Source organism: Sparus aurata, chromosome 13 (genome assembly GCF_900880675.1).
Source record: "Sparus aurata chromosome 13, fSpaAur1.1, whole genome shotgun sequence".
Taxonomy (NCBI): domain Eukaryota; kingdom Metazoa; phylum Chordata; class Actinopteri; order Spariformes; family Sparidae; genus Sparus; species Sparus aurata.
The window spans coordinates 3,182,079-3,201,006 of NC_044199.1; the positions used below are offsets into that span (position 1 = coordinate 3,182,079).

General features: G+C 43.0%; 2 protein-coding genes across 2 annotated transcripts; one reads left to right on the forward strand and one right to left on the reverse strand.

Moving 5' to 3' along the window:
• Window positions 1–397: 397 nt before the first annotated feature.
• LOC115594669 (uncharacterized) lies at window positions 398–13,580 on the reverse strand. Its single transcript, XM_030438870.1, has 7 exons — window positions 13,189–13,580; window positions 12,820–12,944; window positions 12,046–12,252; window positions 6,061–6,284; window positions 3,109–3,251; window positions 2,097–2,308; window positions 398–1,328 (listed from the first exon to the last, which is right to left on the reverse strand). Exons 1-7 carry the CDS (start codon window positions 13,336–13,338, stop codon window positions 1,019–1,021), a joined length of 1,371 nt encoding a protein of 456 aa, XP_030294730.1. The 5' UTR covers window positions 13,339–13,580; the 3' UTR covers window positions 398–1,018.
• Window positions 13,581–13,593: 13 nt separating this feature from the next.
• Window positions 13,594–18,321, forward strand: htatsf1 (HIV-1 Tat specific factor 1). Its single transcript, XM_030437338.1, has 10 exons — window positions 13,594–13,811; window positions 14,718–14,882; window positions 15,230–15,464; window positions 15,579–15,626; window positions 15,721–15,875; window positions 16,192–16,355; window positions 16,530–16,626; window positions 16,700–16,789; window positions 16,895–17,032; window positions 17,327–18,321. The coding sequence occupies exons 2-10, from the start codon at window positions 14,718–14,720 to the stop codon at window positions 17,600–17,602; spliced, it is 1,368 nt and encodes a 455-aa protein (XP_030293198.1). The 5' UTR covers window positions 13,594–13,811; the 3' UTR covers window positions 17,603–18,321.
• The last annotated feature ends 607 nt before the right edge of the window (window positions 18,322–18,928 follow it).

Here is an 18,928-nt window from a genome sequence, read left to right on the forward strand (position 1 = left end):
ATCTGTGTGTATGTTTGTGTATTAACGTAGAAAGTGTGTGTCTGTCTGCTCTGGACGGATGTTCCAAAGACACTGTAGTTTGTTTCTGACGACTTTACTTTGTGCCTTTCTTCTTTCCAACGGGACGTCCGGACTACTGAGCCAGAACTCTCGTGTCTTACTCAGCATGTCGAGTCGCAGACTGTGTGAATGTAGAACAAAAAGTATTTTTGTTTTGTGTACAAGTGGAATAAATGCAACGTATTGAGGAGGCATTGTTGTGCAGATTTCCACAGATGCACCAGTAGATGGCAGAAAACCCAACATTTCATTTCAACGCCAGAGACGCGACACGGTGAATCTGTGTGAAGAACCGTTTTCTGGGACAGAACCGAGTCAGTGAACACACTCCTCTCTGTCCGGTGACATCATGGAGTTTATTCAACTTCAGTCAAAACTCTTACAAATGTATTTTTTAGATTCATTTAAATAAAACTTACAAAATATAGCTTGAAACCTGGGGTCTGTGTGAAGTGTGATCGTTCAAGTAGAACGTCAAAAAAATACATATTTATAACATGTCGACCAAAGAGTGCTTCCTTTTCTGCAGACAGCAGCCCGACTGTCTACGAGAGAACGTCTGTTCGTGTGTCAGCTATACGGTGCATCATATAACTCTCCTCATAAATACAAAAACAAACTTAAATAGGTAGAATACTGACTTTGAGCTGCACTTGATCTAGAGACAAAATCCCCTGCAGTGTTTACTGGTGTGTCCGTGTCCTCTGCTGAAGGATACAGCCACTGTGGTTTACTGTGGTGTGGAAGTGAGGTAGATAACTGGTTCTCATCTGTTTACGAAGTCAAATGTAAAGAAAAATATTAATAAAGCACAAATATCCAATAGATTAAATAAGTTATGTTGCATTGCTCTCACCAGCAATACCGCATTAAATACTGTGATCAAACTACAACTAGTACTAAAACTAAAGTAAGTGCATGTGTACCTGCTGCACCTCTGCGTCACGCGCCTGTCTCTTTAAGAAGCGGTGACGTTGGTTCTCTCAGATACGCGGGGAGCAGATTCAGTCGCGTTGTCGAGCTTACTGAGCGCGATCCCGACGTCCGGTTCGTCCGCACTCGTCGGCTGCTCGAGGGTCCCCTCAGCAGTTGGTGATGGGGAGGTGGTGTGCTGCGGGGGGTGTGATTGGCCGAGAGAGCAGGTGCCGCCGAGGCCGCCACACAGCGCCCCCCAGTGTTGCTCGCACTGTCCGCGCAGCCGCCGGCCGACCCACAACCTGACCTCGTCTCCACACTGAAGCAGGAAGTTCATCAGCTCCACGTACGGTCTGTTGGGACACGAACAAACACGACAAAAAATTACTTACGCAGGTTCAAAAGTTCCCAAATTATCATTATCAGGTTCTTACTTTTATTTAGTGTGTCTACTAGAAAATGTTTTCATGGTCTAATCTAAAAAAACCAGATTTTTTCATACCAATGATTTCTGCAGCACCTCGATTCACCCTCGGTCTGAAAGCTCCTCCCACCATTAAAGGATAAATTCACCCAAAAATGAATGTTGAGATGCGATTCAGCCAGATGAGCTGAGCTACTTGTTGTTCGGGAGAAAGCTGCGACACTGTTCTGCTTCAAAACTCCAGAAATATTCACCCGTGTTGATTCTTCTCTCAAGAGTTACATACTCATATTTTAAAGTTCGAACACAAGTTTATTAATGTAAAAGTAAAAACCAGTTCTGCATTATTGAATACTGAAGCGTGCAGCATCTTTCAGGCAGGATAGTTTCACTGATGCTTGGACTTTTTTGGGATGCAGGATATGAATTTTCTTTTCCAGGTAATTCCAATAATCCCTGTTTTCCCTCCTCTAAAAAAAAAAAACTATAAAAAAATCCTTCTTTGTGTTTAGTGGAAGCACGAAAACCAACTTTAAAGGTGCATACCACCCACTTTAGCAGCTTCAGATTATCAAATCCATTTAATTTCATAATTGGACATTAACCAGTAGCATAAGCTTCCTGATATCAGGCGGTTATATATCGTGCATCCCTCTTTCATGTCTCTCACGATGACTTGTGAGCGTGCGTCTCTCACCCCGGGGGAAACATCAGGTGGAACTGGACCAGGCTGCCCATGGTGTCCATGTGGTCTTGTAGCGCCAGGCAGAGCTGGTGTTTGGAGTAACACTCTCTCTGGAGCGAGAACACCATCTCTTTCACCGCTGAGCACCGGCGGCTCACGCAGCTGAAGCGCTGCCGCAGACCCAGCGCCATGCACCGCAACGCATCCTTCACAAACGACTTGCCCTGAGGGGGACGAGCAGGACGAGTCAGTTCTGATTACAACCTCACATCTGACAGAGGAAGATGAAAAACATACAGCTCTAAGATTACTGCTTCAACTTCTCATGGCTCAGGTGTTCGCACTTGACAAAGACAACTCTTCAATCACTTTTAGTCCCTAATAAACTCGACGAACGCAGAATCTTTTTAACTGAAGAAGAAGCGAAAGCAGCGACTCGAGAGTGAATGAACCTATCTCGTTACATCAAACAGGTAATGTGGAACCAAACTGGATTAAAATAGTGATCATGCCCGTGTTGTGAAAGAACAGGTCATGTGTATCTTTTTACAGCGTGAAAGTAAAGCAATATTTTCTTAGAGTGAGACCTGAGACGAGTCATTAACATACTGTAGCTCCGACTGAAATTGAATTTCTTTTTTTTGTCACTTACAGCTCTGTGTGTCGGTCCGTCCGGGAGACACATTAGACCTGCATCACTCTCCCATGCACTTCTATTCTAGTAAAGTAGACAAGCTGTTCCCTCTCTCATTTCAGTTCCCCTCTCAGTTTGTTCTGTAACCCGCGCTGCCGTGCATAACTATTCACTGCTCCTTATACAACAGACATTCCTCACAAATGACTGTAATGACTGATGGGATTAAATGTAATAAAAACAGGTATCTACATATGTCTTTTCTAAGCCTGGCGTTAGCTGCCGTTGGACAGGGTTTCACACAGTGTGTGTTAGTGCAGAAGAGGCCAAGTGGCAAACAACGAGTGTCGAGCGTTTGAAATCAGGTCAGACTTTTGTGCAGCTGCTCACCTGTGAGTCGTAACGACCGGCGTTGTGCAGCAGAGTGAGACAGATGTGGTGCAGACCTTGGATTTCACAGGAGTTGTTGTTGAAACACTGAAACGTCCCACAGCCGACGTCCCCTGAACTCACCAGGCAGCTCTGGATCTCAGCTGAGAGAGACGCAGAGACGGTGACGCCACAGAAATCACATGTGCTACTAACAATATAAGCATTACAGTGACATCACAAGTCAGGATGGCCTTTCTGCACCAGTGTTACAGAAAGAAAAGTTAATTATCTCGTCACGTTAGTTCGGCAGTTATGACTGGTTGAAGCATCATCCAGAGGAGCTGAAACTCTCCAACATCGCTGACGGACAACAATACTTTTCACGTTGCAGAAAGCAGTCTTTCATATCAGTTAGACAAGAAGAGGTCGCTTCATTTTAAATAACTCTTTAAAGGTGTGATCTGTAATAAATGGCCAGAATTTGAAGGCAGCTCCAAAACTACAGGGGGCAGCAGAACTGCTCACTGCTGCAGAATTTGAGAGATTCAATGTTCCAACATTTGGAAAGAAGAGCAGCAGCGTTACATGTGCACAAACTTTTTTGGTTTCATGCATCACTGAGCAGCTTTCAGAGGATTACTGGGGCTCTGCCGCTGTATCCAGATTTCCCTCAGTGCATCCATGAGTTATCCGTGGAGATAAGGAGCTCCATTAGCTGACTGGAGTCTGCCCAGACACCAGACTGGGACTGAACACCAGAGACGGACGGCAGTATGATGAGAGGGAAGTATGGAGGTGATTTACAGCGGCTCTGACCAGGACTACGACTTCAGGGACAGGAGAGAGAGTTGGACAACAACGGCATAAAAACTTTTTTGTGAATTGAAAAGGGGGCTAGCAGACGAAGTGTCTTGAGGTACAGAGTGGTATTATAGACTGGATAGCCAGGTTAGCTTGCAAACTTCAGTAGATGGAGATCTGAACGTAGACGTACATCAGTTAGCATTTTCTGCCCTTTCAGTTCTCAAAGTCTCAGAGTCTTTTTTATTGGTTTCCAGTTAAACATCTGAAATACAGTCTGTGCTACCAGAGGATTAAGGAACATACACGATTTGCTCTACGACATAAAAGGCATCATTAATTATAGTTTGATTATAAAATGTCTGAGAAGCGGCGGTTGCCAACAAGTGTCTAAATGAGACTACAGAGGATGTCGGGACAGACCGAACACAGAGACTCTTCTACTCACTAGTGGAATTTAGTTGCAAATTATTTAACTAACTTTACAACTTGTAGATCAATTTATAAAGGACATGTAGAGTAATTGTGTAGTACTATGTTTAGTGGTGGTGACGTTCAAGTCATGCAACAGCAATGTAGTCTGTTTATGACGTAACATTAAGATTTTTACTTTTTGTGAATTTATTTATCTTTAATCTTGCCGTACAAAACGCGTCATGAACTTCTGTTGGTCACAGATCTTATTTTAAGGCGATAATCCAAAATCCAGTTCAAACATCACATACCAGAGCGATGCTAACTTCATAGTGAGAGTACAAAAACAGCTCTCAAGCGTGTAAATGTACTAAAATGATCTACAGAATGTGAAGAAATAAGAGTTTTTTGCAGAGACATCTATGGACGTTTGCATGCTAACCAGCTCGCCCCGGCACGTCCCGGTCCAAAGCTCCTGTGCTAGTGGTGTAAACCAAGATCAATATATTAAACGGTCTTTCCCACACATTCATTTATTTGTGGCAAACTTGTGGCGCTAAACTGAAAGTTCGCCAACTCGGTCGCTGGAAGTCTGGAGTGCGCGTGCTCTTTGGCACCACAACTGGACTGCAGCCGCCACAATGAAAGTCAGATTCTGTGGGAAACACTGAAACACTGGTACCACTCCCGGTCCTGACCGCTAGATGCGTGGCTAACAGAGCTAACTGACTACAGGAAGCTACAGTTAGCAGCAGTTAACGGTTCCTCTAGTGATATAGAGAGATGAACTCACACTCGGTCCGGTTTCGTTAAAACTTTGTATGACAGTGACACAATTTAAAAGCTCATTAGTCAACTGCAGGAAAAAAACTTAGTGCAGAGTTTGTGGCCATGTTGGTGTTGTTGTTGATGACGCTTGTTTACGGGATGATGTGTTCACTGAGCGGATTCACACAAACTAGATGATATTTTACTTAAATCAGGACAAACTGCGACTTTATTAACTTGGAAAATGATCTTTGAAATCGACAGACATCGTGTGTGGAGTTCCAGGCATGATTCAAACAGGATGGAGAATGTATTCCTCTCTGATCACCATCAAACAGGGTTTTTATGAAATAAGTTCCCATGTGCTCCTCAGGAAAGTGACCCTGAGTACACATCAGCATTTTTTGAATGTTTTAAACTTATGTCCATATCTTATAAATTGTCCCTTTAAGCAGCCTTTCATATGAACGCGTCCCTGCAGCCGTCCTGCCTGTGCTGTTGATGTTGTTCAGCCTGCAGGTCAGCCTCGGGCCGGAGGTACGGAGGGAATGTGCTTGGATGGGATCGAGCCTCCGGAGCTGCGCATTGAATTACAGCCACCAGCAGGGCAGCAGAGCCAGAGCCGAGCTGCAGCGCTCAGCCGGGACACTCACAGAGCTCACACTGCACTGAAGGCGCATGATTATAACGCTGCAATAAACAGGACAACTTCAATGCAGACGCGCGTATTGATTATATCCGCAGCGGGAGTCTTGTTACAGGGTGAAATCAAGCTGCACGTGAAGGAGGCATAAAAGATGCATTCCTGGTTCATGCATTAAAACACAGAAGCTTCACACACTTCTGACTGCTCGTGAGAAATCTGTCTGCGCATTAACTTTTCTCTAACAATTAAAAAAGAGGTCCAGTTGCTGGTCAGAACTCCAGCAGAACCTGGAGCAGCAGCAGAGGTGGACCCTGTGGGATGTGCGGCTGCAGAGGGCTCACCTGTGCTCTGCAGGGAGAGCCGTCGTTTCGCCTGGCTCACTTGCTTCTCCTGGACATCTTGCGGCTCCATGGTCAGCACCTGTTGACATGCCAGGAGCAGGAAACCCAGCAGAACCACAGCGGACAGGGACAAGTCCTCCGGCATGTTCACACTGATCGACGCGTTCTGCTCGGCTGTTGTTTCCCGGCTGTCGGTTGTGTGTGTTGCAGCAGGTCTGCAGAGCCTCCAGCACACACAGGATGACCGCGGCATGAAGGCTGCAGTATATAAAGCTGCGTGTGAGCTGCGCGCTCACGAGGGCCTGAGTGCGCGTCTGCACCAATCAGAGCGCAGCCCCGTGAGCGCGCAGCACACTGGAGCCAAAAGTTTATCATTGATGAGAGAAAGAGAGGACCAGCAGTGTGTGTGTGTGTGTATGTGTGTGTGTGTGTGAGGACAGGTTGAATGAATTAAATCCCACATACATGAAGTGAAAATGCTCTTATAAGGTCTTCCTGTTCCTCTGGAGTCTGCGGGGGTACATGAAGGTCAACCACTCAAGACATCCACACTCAATTAACCCACCAGCCAGCCCTGTGTGTGTGTGTGTGTGTGTGTGTGTGTGTGTGTGTGTGTGTGTGTGTGTGTTTGAGTGTTAGCAGCTGCTTTCTTGGCAGGGAGACGTGCAGCGAGGAACGTATCAGAAGCACCCAGACTGAAGGACTGAAGCAGGACTGTGTGAACCGGGTCAGGTTCTACACATCACATTGTTAGAGTGCTGCAGTTCTGTAAATGGACATTTTTCACATTTTTAATATATATATATATATATATATATATATATATATATATATATATATATACATAAAGCCTGGAGTGTTTTAGGGAACCAACGTGCACAAAAACTCATCATGAATTTATGGTAAAACTCTTCTAAACCCTGATTAAAATCAAGATTGTTTAATTACGTGACTCAGAATTAAAGTATGACCATTACACCTCTGTAACAAAACACACAAGAAACGACTGAACCTTGTGGGCCGCAAATGATCATGGGAAGGCTTCGTTCAGACGGCAGGCAAAGCCGGCTAATTCACAAGTGATCAGACTGGATTTTTGTCTCCAGACATCACCAGCCGGGTTTTGACGCTAACTTTCATAGTGGCCAAATCGTGTAATTACATACATACACAAAAGACTTTTTGTCTTTGGAAAGTGTAAAAGAGCGGCATCAGTAAATTGTTTCATCCCCATTCAAGGTAGGCGGACGCTAAACTGGACGTTAGCTGGCTCAGTCTGCTGAAGTCTCTATGGGCCCCAACAACAAGGAACATCAGTGTATTTTTATCACCAGGAAGCAATTTTGGATTCAGAGCGCTGTGCAGCTTCCCAAGGAATGAACGGGGCTCCACCTCGAAGGCTGTGTCCAGGTTTTAATGTATCCTCTCTGGTCAGTGACTCCGTACCCGTCCAACAAGAGAAGCGTGATCAATCATCGCTCTCCAATCAATCACAGACTTCTGTTCTCTGCATTGTTTCCCAAACTGCTCGGATTATTGCAGCCTGGATTCTGATTCTGCTCAGACTGTTCTGACGCACTTCGTTTCAAACGATTAAAAACTTTTTTTATTGGTTGCTCCCCCGATATATAAAAATGTGGGGTGGAGCCCAGTGTCCTCTTAGACGCCCCCATGGTGGATTAAACGTGATAAAGTGCCGTCTATTGTGACCTTCTAGTGGACAAAACATGATGAAGAGACCGCTCGGCTGCTGTTCAGCGCCTTTTCTGTCCACTGGTGCACTTAAAAAAAAAAAAAGTGAACTTTAAGCTTCAGCAGGAAAGGCATGCCAGAAAAGTTTTGAGAACCCCAGCTTTAGAAACTCAGGGGAGGTCAAATGACTTTGTATAACGCTGCATCATGGTTCTCCCTCTACATGTTTTACCTACCATACAGAACTTTGGGCAACAGAGGAGGCGATATATGTAGAAATATTCACGGGGGTGGAGCGACCGCCATCCTTAGAGTGGCTAATAAAAAGGGAATTAAGAGTAATGCAAATAATTGTACGCAAACAAAGTAATATCTCCATGTATAACGTTTGCCAAATGAAAAAGAAGCTTTAAGTAGTTAAGATGTTTTTGTACACAGCGCTTCTCAAGGTTTATACAGTTTCTCGCAGCGCAACAAGACTAAAAATTTAGCTTTTTTAAAGGAAGTCTGGTGACTTTTTCCACTTTGTTCTCCAAAGAAGTAACAAATATCAGTTACTGTTTACTGGATTTATACATTTTCACACCGTCAGAAGGTTGAATTGTTAAAAAAGAACGATCTTTCACAAGCTAAACATGACTTTAAATGCCACTAATGAAACATATCCTCTACTCGAGCGACAAAACAAACTGACTGTTACCTAATGTGTGATCATCATGCTTTAAAACATGTTACTGTCATGAGAAACACCTGAGCGCTCAGCTTTTATCTAAAAGGACCAGTTCACCCAAATTCACCTCCATAGTTCCGGGGCAAAAGCAAAAACCTCTGACAGATCAACAGCAGTTAAACCTACAGTGGAAACCAAGACGGGGAAGTCAGTGTTTTTGTGTAAAATTGCAGAAGATGCAAAACCAAAAATACCTTCTTTGTACTTTGAGTACTTTGAAATCAGAGGTCACCGAGGTGAGTTCAGCTTTGTTTTTGTCACTACGATACATTCGGATCTCGCAGCCCACTTGTTGTGGTCGTATGTTTTGCCTCCTGGCGGCCGTGACCTCTGACCCTTAGCAGTCTCAAAGGGACCGCAGTCTACACTCATGCAACACCATGACAGCAGTGTGTCTCCACACAGGTCAAACAAACACCTCAAACTTCTCCCTCCTTTAAATTATCTACTCTGCATCCAAGAGGCCTTCACTGAGACGTCTGTGTGTGTGTGTGTGTGTGTGTGTGTGTGTGTGTGTTGTGCTGAGAGGTCAAGGTAGAAAGACAGGGTGTGTTGACGTGTGTGTGTCCATGCAGGGGCCCAGTTGGGGAAGCCGCCCTCCTACAGGGGGCTGATGTTTGGACTGTTTCCAACCTTTCCCGCTCGTTCTGTCTCGTCCCGCTTCAAAACAACATCCCACAGCGTTCCTCACACATAAGACCCGATGACCACCCACACAATGACCCTTCACCCCGACAGCGAACACACACACACACAGACTTATACACACACACACACGTCTAAAATGGCACACTAATCCACGGACAGCGCTGAGCAAACAGCACACATGCAGGAGCTTCTTGTACTCTGTCTCTCTCACATGACCGTGTTGTGAACATGTCGGTCTCTGCGTCTCTGTGAGAGCGTCTGTGCGAGTACAGATCAAATCCACGAGTATCTGCTGTGTGATTATTGATCTGTGGAGGAAGTATAGCGTAGCCTTTGGGTTTATAAACTCTGACCAGTTCAGTTCAGTACACGATGCTCAACCTAAAGCACTTCAAGGTTCACAGTTCACACAAACGTCACGCAGATAGTTTGTTTTATGCGTTGAGGCTTTGACATATTTGCCTCCAGCATTATTTCCTCAGTAAAAGAGTTCAAGGTGAAGTCTACAGATTATCCAGAGTTTGTTTTTGTAATGACATACTTCTACATTTTTGAAATAAAATACATGTTTGAAACTATTAGATTTGGATAAGAAAACAGGATGTTTGGTGTGATTTAGCTGAACTGATCCAGTAAACTGTTCCAAGAATTACATTAATTGACAAACAATGAAAACAGACATAAAAAAGTTTGTGCAAGTTAATTAATCCGTTAATAATGATGTCTTTTTTCTTATAAGATTAAAACATTTGTTATTCTATTAATGGATGTTTAAAAGTGCACTAAGGATTATTAAACCAATTCATCAATTAAATTTGTGCAGCACAACACTTGTTACTGACATCATGCAGACGTATAGTTCAAACACACGGACGGATGAAGAGCCTCAGATTTACAGACACACTCTGACACACATAACGTGTTCATCAGTCTCCTGCCAAAACAAGTACTTCAATCAATGAAGTTATGCAACCGGCGCTGACACACGCAAAGACCACTAACAGCACGTACTGTTGCCGTATTCTTGAAGCATCCCAGTGCTAAGAAAGTACTAGTAGTAAGAGTATTATGAGAAAATTCTCAGAATTATATTAGATTTTTTTCTTAAAATAAGATCCTTGTAAAGAAAAATATATTCATACAGCTTCCAGGCTCTGAGAGAGCAACTCAGGTGATCCGTACGTATCAGATTAACGCGATATAGACAGAGTGGGACTCCTTAAATGACCTGCTAGTAAATATATGTGAGCAAACAACTATCAGCTTCATGAAACATTAGTTGGCCTGTTTTCAAACTTTTTGGGCTTCTTTAGAGTTTGTTTTACAAGTTAACAGAGATATTTATTACATAAAATAAGTATATTACACCATGTCTTCATAAAGAGTAAAATCTAGGATTAGATTAGGATCGATTTCACTGTACATTCTCTGCTTATATCTGCCATATTTTTTCAGTTATCCTCATTAAGAAAACATTTTCTGGTCTTGTCTTTGCTCACAGTTTCTCTAAGAAGTTTCCTGAATCACTCTTTAGCTCAGACTCCTTGCTAGAAGTTTTTAGGCTGCGTTCGAAGCTCTCGGAGAGGATTCTCAGAATGTATGTGATTTAAGTGACAGGGATTTTATACAAATCGATCAGTTTTGCCTTTGATCTTGTAATTAAATTATAAACCAACCAGGCTCCAGAGACGGGACGACTTCTGGTGGCTTTGCATGAACATAGCATACAAATGTTTTTATGGCTTTTTAAGAAAATACAACATCATGCATGTCTCTGCATGGTGGATAGTAAATAAAGGATTAACACAAGCAGTCACAGTGTTCCTCCCTCCTGCTAACATGTCACAAGTTGGGATTTGAAGTTCTTCAGTAACAGTTATTATATCGTCTCGAATGCCTAGGAATATTTTTTGGTGAATTCTGCCTTTACGTTCCCTAACTGAGAACAACTACCTCAAACGCTGATGCTGTTTTGTGTCCATGTGCTCTACAGTCTGTTTTTTATCACAGGAAACAGATAAAGTTAAGAGCAACAAGAAAAAGAAGAGTGTTGTGATGTCAGCTGTGTTTAGTAAAGCAGATTTGATGTTCAATCATTACTTCATACATATTCATGCACCAAAAAGAAGTCCAACCTGCTGAGATGATAAATGAGGACCTCGAAGTACTAAACAAAATATTTTTACACACAGGTTTTTCGAAAATGCAGTTGATTGGAGAGTTCTCAAGACGTCATGTGAGTCTATGAAAACTGCAAGATCTTCTTCCTCTAATCCTCCAACTGGATATCAATCAACTTTTTGAATGCCGAAGACAGAGTTCGCAAAGTTTCACATATTGTCAGAAGAAAATATCTGTACACACAACTGTCTGAGTGAGAATTCTGCACTACACAATATGCTCAACATCAGACGGACAAAAATCTGTCTGAAATCACACGTGAAAAAAAAAATCAAAAATAATAATCCAGGTTTGTCTCATGTTCTTCTGAAAGGCAGCGCTGTGCGGCGCAGTGACAGTCCACCACTGTGCATTGTCCAATCACCAGGAGTAGCCTCGTGCAGCACAGACGGGCGGTGACAAACATCTCATACTGAACATTTGATTCCAGAAACTCCCGAGCCTAGTTTGTTAATCAGAGTTATATCAGGAAATAACCTCTTCCCCTCCTCCTCCTCCTCTTCTTCTTCTCTCTCCTCCTCCTCCTCCTCCTCTTCTTCTCTCTCCTCCTCCTCCTCCTCTTCTTCTCTCTCCTCCTCCTGTCTGATGCTGCACCTTTCACAGGGCTAACACAGTCATACCACATTATGTGAAGACCAGCAGGTGAATCTGCAGAGGGAGTGAAAATAAAGATTTCTTTATTGTATTCCTGAACCGTCTGACTTTAAACAGCGCTTCAGTTTTGAAACAAACCTCAGGGGGTTTTGGGTCCAGACACAGACGGAGCCTCCTGTGGTTCTGTCTGTTCAGAGTTACAACTCGAAGCGTTCTCCTCCCTCCTGTCTTCCCCTGACAGGAAATCATGGATGGCAGTTTCTATGTGTGGTCGGAAAGTGTGGTTCATCTTGGGGTCCACGACCTGAGTGATGATCCTGTCCACGCCAGACTCCAGCATACCCGATCTAAAAAAAAAAGTGTATAAATTGTATATCTTTGCGCTTTGGACTACTAGCCTGACAAAACAAGACATTTTTAGCTTGAACAAAAAATAATTAACGGTCTAAAGGTTCAACGTGGAGGCCAATGAAGATGTGAGGAAACTTTTCTAGGGCTAGCGATTGGTTTGTCCTTTCTAGGCTACTGTAGAAAATGGCACTCCAACATGGTGGGCCCCCCAAAAGATGTGAAAACTCATTCTACAGCAATGAAAACACAATCATGAATACAACATACCATTTTCTGTCAATAGATCCTCGTAAATTCCTTGAAATCTTACACACTGGACCTTTCACTGCAAATACGCAGTATGATAATCTCTCATTATGAGCATCCTTGTTATTTAATCTGTTGCTCGGAGTGCTCAAATTGTATGAAGACATCTGGGGAGCCTCTTTAATGAAACAATGTGGCACTCTGACTGGATTTCTATTGTATATACCATTACAACTGACTGCTATGTGAACATTACATAAGTATGTGTACATTCTCCATCGTTGGTAGTAGACAGGATGTGGAATAAAGACACTCACTGAACAACACTTTGCCTGAGTCCGTTTCTCATCTGGTTCTTGTTGATGGACGGGTTCCAGTCCTGAGTGCTCAGCTGCGACGTGACAAAGTTGTCAACTTTCTGTCGCAGGTTCTGATAGGCAGGCTGAGAGCAATAACAGCGATGTAAACACGGTCAGTATGCAACAAAAAGCACAATATACTGTACAAGGAAGGTATAATGAGGCAACAACTGGCCTACAAGTGAAAATATCCAAATTGGCAACTTGTTAATAATTTGCAAAAGAAGCCAACTAGAACAATAATTAAAATACTAGCTGATATTAGCTCTGAGTCTGGTTTGCTGAAGTACACGATACAAGTAGCCAAGTTAGCATTAGCTGAGTTACCTTCGTATCAACATCGGCTAGACAGTCCCGACGGAACTCGTCAAAAAGCCCCCGGTTCTTCAGATGCTCCACAATCATGGCGATAAGCTGCGGGTCTCCTGGAGGAAGAGTTGCCGGGCCGACGTTAACGTTACCGCTACCCTCCGCCATGCCAAACCCAAGTAAATACTAGCTATTTACCTGTTAGCTTCATCGAGAGCTAGCTAGCTGAGCTGTGGCGCTTGTTTTCCTACAAGACATGCGGTCAACTTGTCTGTATTTACCACACTGGCGGGCGGAGTGATCGTTCGTTTCGATAAAGCGTGTAGCCGCATCGTGGCAGACGGAACGGCGAAAGCTGACATACAAATCGAGCGCTCTGTTCCCTGTTACCACGCATGCGCATTCGGAAACTGACACCGGAAGTAGTTCGTTCAAGCTCCGTCGCGGACTGGTAGTGAACGTTAGTGCACCGTGATTAACGGTGGCTTTAGAGTAAATTTCATTTTAAACACTAACATAATAATTAAAACACGGCGGCCTGGTGTGTTCTGGGGTTGGACTAGTAGACGGAGAGAGTCTTTTTTGTCAACATTCTTACCTGTCTACCAGTTTTGAGTTTGCGTGGACTGTCGTTAGAAAAGGTAACGCTAGCTAGCTTTGTTGGCTAACACGATTTAATGTATGAGCGGTACTCACACTCTCAAGCGTAGACGTACAGTAAATATACACACACACAGACCATCAAATGTTATTATGTGCATCAGAGAATTTAACTGTCGTCGTGTAAACACGGGCAGTAGATATTAATACGTCCAAACCTGCTAACATTGAGGCAAGCTGTCAGTTCTAAACAATCACTGTGATGAATGAAAGCAACTGGCTGATGCTCCTTATGAGGGCAGAGACTGTGTTAGTACCAAGATATAACTGTTCGGCTGATGGCTTGTTTGCTAAAATGCTTTATATAAGTGCAGAATATAAAATCAACATTAGGGGTCGACCGATAAGACTTTGTCAGAGCTGATATTGAAACCGATAATTACATATCAAGGAGACTGAAAACAGATATTTCAGACTGCTATTCATTTGCAGAAAAAAAAATAAAATCCAGTGATGAAATAAACCATAGTATAATTTACTCAAGTACTGTTCTCAAATACAATCTTCTGCGAATGTATACTTCCTCGCTACTGTATTTATTAGATAAATTGAGTTACCAGTCACTGTGCAGATTCATATTATTTTATTGTTTATAGACTATTAATTGTGATGCATCAACACTCAGAAAGCGTTGTAGGTGGGACATTGTGTGAAAGGATGCTGCATCAGAGCCAAAGTAGATCATTTTTTAATTTTTAATTTTATCTGACAGAAAATCATTGATAACGATAATCTGAAAAATGCAGAATATCAGCTCGACACCCCGAATCAACTCTACTTGAGTGTAAAGACTTGCTACATTCAAGCATAATACAGCTCCTGTATATGTGCAGACAAGTGGTGGCTTGCTGACCTGAGTATTTTGACATTTCACGTTCTTGTTGCAGATGAGCGGGGGACCAGATTCAAACAAAGAGTTTATGGAGCAGCTGCGGATGCAGGAGCTCTATGGCAAGAGAAGTGAGGATGGCTCCGACCCCAACACCTACACTGACCCAGAGGACGGGACTGTGTACGATTGGGACCCTGAAAAGAAGGCCTGGTTCCCTAAAGTATGGATTTCTCAGATCTTTCTTGCTAATATTTATCTTTGACATGTATTAAATGCTTGGTTTAAATGTTTGTGGCCTTGTTTTGTCAACATTGCTCATGTAAAGCCCTAGTCTTTGCCAGTTTAGTTGACTTTGCAATGTACAAAGTAGTGTTAACTTAAAAGTCTCCATCATATCAGCTTGATTTTGCCAGTGATACAGACGTCACTGAAACTTGATTGCACACTTCTTTTTTGGATGTAAATACACTATTTCTGTTCAATCTATTTGAACTCCTAGGAGTTGGGTCAGAATTGGTCACAGTAACTTTCTTTGTTTATGTTAAGTAGTTTGCTTCATTTCTCTAGATAACAGAGGACTTCATTGCAGCCTACCAGGCCAACTACGGCTTCACTCAGGAAGGAGACCCAGATGTGAACAACACTGCAGTGAGCAGCACCAAACCCGCAGCCTCAGAACCAGATGGCAAGCCTTCAGGAAAGGAGAAGCCAGGAGATGCCACCCAGAACACAAACCCAGACCAGCAAGAGACGGCAGCAAAAGAAGCCAAGCAGAAAGGGGAGAAGAGGAAAGCAGATCCAGGTAAAGAGACATCTGCAACCAGAGAGGAGAGATACAATAATTGTATTTCCTCCAAATCTACAGTAGTGATTATGTTTAACAAATGCTTTTATAAAATCTTTTTTGTCTCTGCAGGATGGTTCGATATCGACGAAAATAAAAACACAAACGTCTATGTGTCAGGTTGGTATTGCTAAAAAAAAATTGTGTCATTGTTAAGTTAAAAGCTGTGACTCTGTTTATCCTACCTCACTCTCACCTGGTCACCTGTCCTCAGGCCTGCCTCCTGACATCAGCTCTGACGAGTTTGCTGAGTTGATGTCCAAGTGCGGCATTGTGATGCGGGACCCCTTGACCGAAGAGTACAAGGTCAAACTTTACAAGGACAAAGAGGGAAATCTGAAGGGAGATGGCCTCTGCTGCTATCTCAAGGTTAGTCTGTCCTTCATCTTGTGATTCCATGTTCCTGTGTCAGTGATAGTCCACATGATGTAGAAATAGTTGAATTTGAGGGGGATCCAGGGGAAAAATCTAATATATTTTAAATTATGTGTAAAATGAGAGCAAGTCCTCTTCCACAGAGTCATCATGTTACACTGCCATGTTTCTGCAGTAGCCCAGACACAGTCTTCTCTTTTTGGGCAACAAAAACAAAGTGTTCTCACTCTCAAAGAGACAACATAACTGTGTAAACTTTAAAGCATCAGTCAAAATCATAACACAATTGAGTGTTTGTGATTCTTTGCAGAAGGAGTCGGTGGCATTGGCTCTACGTCTGATTGACGAATCAGAGGTCAGAGGTTACAGACTCCATGTGGAAGCAGCTCGGTTTGAGCTAAAGGGCCAGTACGACGCCAGCAAGAAGAAGAAGAAGAGCAAAGATTACAGGAAGAGGATGCAGCAGCAACAGAAGTAAACTCTACCTCCTGTCCTTTTTATTTAACCTCCTGCAAATCCCACTCTGCATGCAGGGACTACTCAGAGTGCTGCAGAGGATTAGGAGAGGACGAATAATTTGATCATTTGTTTATTATTTTCACATCACATAGGTTCTCACTGACTGCCTGTTTGTCTGTGTTTGTGTAGACAGTTGGACTGGAGGCCAGAGAAGAAAGGAGAAGTGAGGAAGAGGCATGAAAAAGTCGTCATCATTAGGAACATGTTTCATCCCAGTGACTTTGAGGTGCGGAGAGAAACAAACATGCACACGTGGAGACTGTCTATTGAGGGTATTAATCTCTGTGGTCTCTTCATAGGAGGACCCACTGGTGCTGAATGAGTATCGTGAGGATTTGCGGACAGAGTGTGAGAAGTTTGGCGTCGTCAAGAAGGTCATCCTCTTTGATGTGAGTTTTAGACATTCGTTTTGTTTCAAAGTTATAGTAGAATAGATGAATTTGACGTCAGTAGCATCAATAAATTGTTGGTATCTGATTGTGTTTGCGCTGCAGAGACACCCGGACGGCGTGGCATCAATCGCATTTAAGGAGCCTGAGGAAGCCGATGCGTGCATTCAGTCATTCAATGGTCGCTGGTTTGGAGGGAGGCAGCTGACTGCTCAGCTTTGGGACGGAACGACAGACTATCAGGTACACAAAATGCAAAAATGTCAAAAATGTTGTGGGAGTGCACAGCCAAGCTAATATTAAAAGAAAATCCTGTTAGCCACAAGTTTTAGTAGTTTCCATGTATAAACACTGAGATGAGGCAGAAGCAGCCTGGCCTCCCGCAAACAGAATCAATAAAACATGTGTACATGTGACTTGTAGTAGCTTTAAAATACAAATTCAGCATTACATTTGAGCTGCTGTAAGATGATTGTCTAACTTCGACTCTGCATCTGGTGAGATTTTGCATTCTTCATGTGAATTGTGTTTGTGCAGGTGGAGGAGACGACACGCGAGCGGGAGGAGCGGCTGAAGGGTTGGTCTACTTTCCTGGAGGGAGGAGATCAGAGCCAGCAGAAGAACGACGACAACAACGCTACGCCAGCAGAAGGTGGCACCACCACCACCACCACCACCACCAGCACAGAACCCACAGAGGCCTCCAGCACCACGGAGCCTGAACAGCACCCAAAAACAAAAACACAGGAACCGGAACCGGACGCAGACTCTACAGACAGCAGCCTGGCAGGAAGTGACGACGAGGACGCTTAGACACTTCTATACACATCTTTGGTCCCCATGGCAACCACTTGATTAGGACCGTCCTCTGTGAATCTGAACTGCAGCGAAGCTTCGTGTTGAGCAGGAGAGGAAGAAGAAGTTGGACAGTTTGAGCTTTTTTGTAATGTAGAGAAATAAAAATCTGATTTTGTCGAGCCTGTTTTCATCATTTTGGTTGAAGTTGTAATTCAACCTGCATTTCTGGCAGTTTTACACAACTTTGTAAGTGAGATTGAAACTGAGTTGGGTTTGATTTGTAGGAGACTGTAGCTTCAGTGTTCATCAGACAGTCTGTTTAGTTTAGATGCAAGAAATTCGCTCAGATTAGTTCTTAATATCAGAGGCTTTTACAAACAATCTGAACTGAAACAGCAGCTGAATTGATGTTTATTTTCTGTCTCCAGTAGCACTTTGTGTTACGTGTTTCCACAGTAATGATGATGTTTCTCTTATTGCAGATGATTTTGTTGTTTTAGATCTTTTTTGAGCAGCCAAACATATCACAGGATATTTGTAAGATTTGCTTAAAACATCTTAAAGAAAATGATATAAAAATCATAATGAATAAAGCAGAACTGCTCATTGTAAAACATTGGCTACAATCATAACACAAAGTGTACAAATGTAAAAGAAACTGATCTTGTAAACATCGTCACATCAGGCAAAGTTTGTTGGAATACAGATGAATAAAACAACGCAGATTTCAGGAACAGCTTTTTGTTTCCACAATATTGCACTTTTGTCTCCTCCTTGTGGCCGTCAGCTTTCTCTCCATAACATCTACAAAGCTGCTGAAGCGACTTATGAATAACTGTTGCTGGAATAGATAATAAATCAGCAACGTGTGAACTGAATTGGAGATGGCCTCACTATAAAAGACTTGGTTCCATTCTCAAGCTCTATTGTTTGCCTCAAATGTCATGAATCAAATCAACAGACTCTGCAACGGTCGTGACAACATAATGTTTTGTTGAATTAAAGAAAAACTCCATGTTAGTTTCAACCTCCAGCAGAAACACATCTGTCAGTGCAAACAGAGCGACAAGGACTAAAACTAGAAGCAGGACTAGAATACTAGAAACAACAACTCGCTGCATCATCTGTGTTCAGCCGACACGGAGGAAAGCAACAACGCAAGTGAAGATGTCGGATGTTTTCAAGCAGGAAGACACTTTGCTTCAGTCCAGGTGTTATTGTAGTTCTTCATCCTTCGTCTAAAGCTTTAACAAATTTAATTATTGATCATTTCCATTCATGCCAGCACACATTAGCAGCCTGACATTCAGACTGAATGCTCATTTCTCTTCCCCATTTTAT

Excerpts from the sequence above, each read along its gene's own strand:
- LOC115594669 (XM_030438870.1), bottom strand. The coding sequence starts at position 13,338 with ATGGCGGAGGGTAGCGGTAACGTTAACGTCGGCCCGGCAACTCTTCCT. Across the intron at positions 6,285-12,045 it reads TCTGGACCCAAAACCCCCTG|GCTCTGCAGACCTGCTGCAA; the intron begins AGGTTTGTTTCA and ends TGTGTGCTGGAG. Across the intron at positions 2,309-3,108 it reads CCGGTCGTTACGACTCACAG|GGCAAGTCGTTTGTGAAGGA; the intron begins GTGAGCAGCTGC and ends CGTCCCCCTCAG.
- htatsf1 (XM_030437338.1), top strand. The coding sequence starts at position 14,718 with ATGAGCGGGGGACCAGATTCAAACAAAGAGTTTATGGAGCAGCTGCGG. Across the intron at positions 15,465-15,578 it reads GAAGAGGAAAGCAGATCCAG|GATGGTTCGATATCGACGAA; the intron begins GTAAAGAGACAT and ends TTGTCTCTGCAG. Across the intron at positions 16,356-16,529 it reads AGGATGCAGCAGCAACAGAA|ACAGTTGGACTGGAGGCCAG; the intron begins GTAAACTCTACC and ends GTGTTTGTGTAG.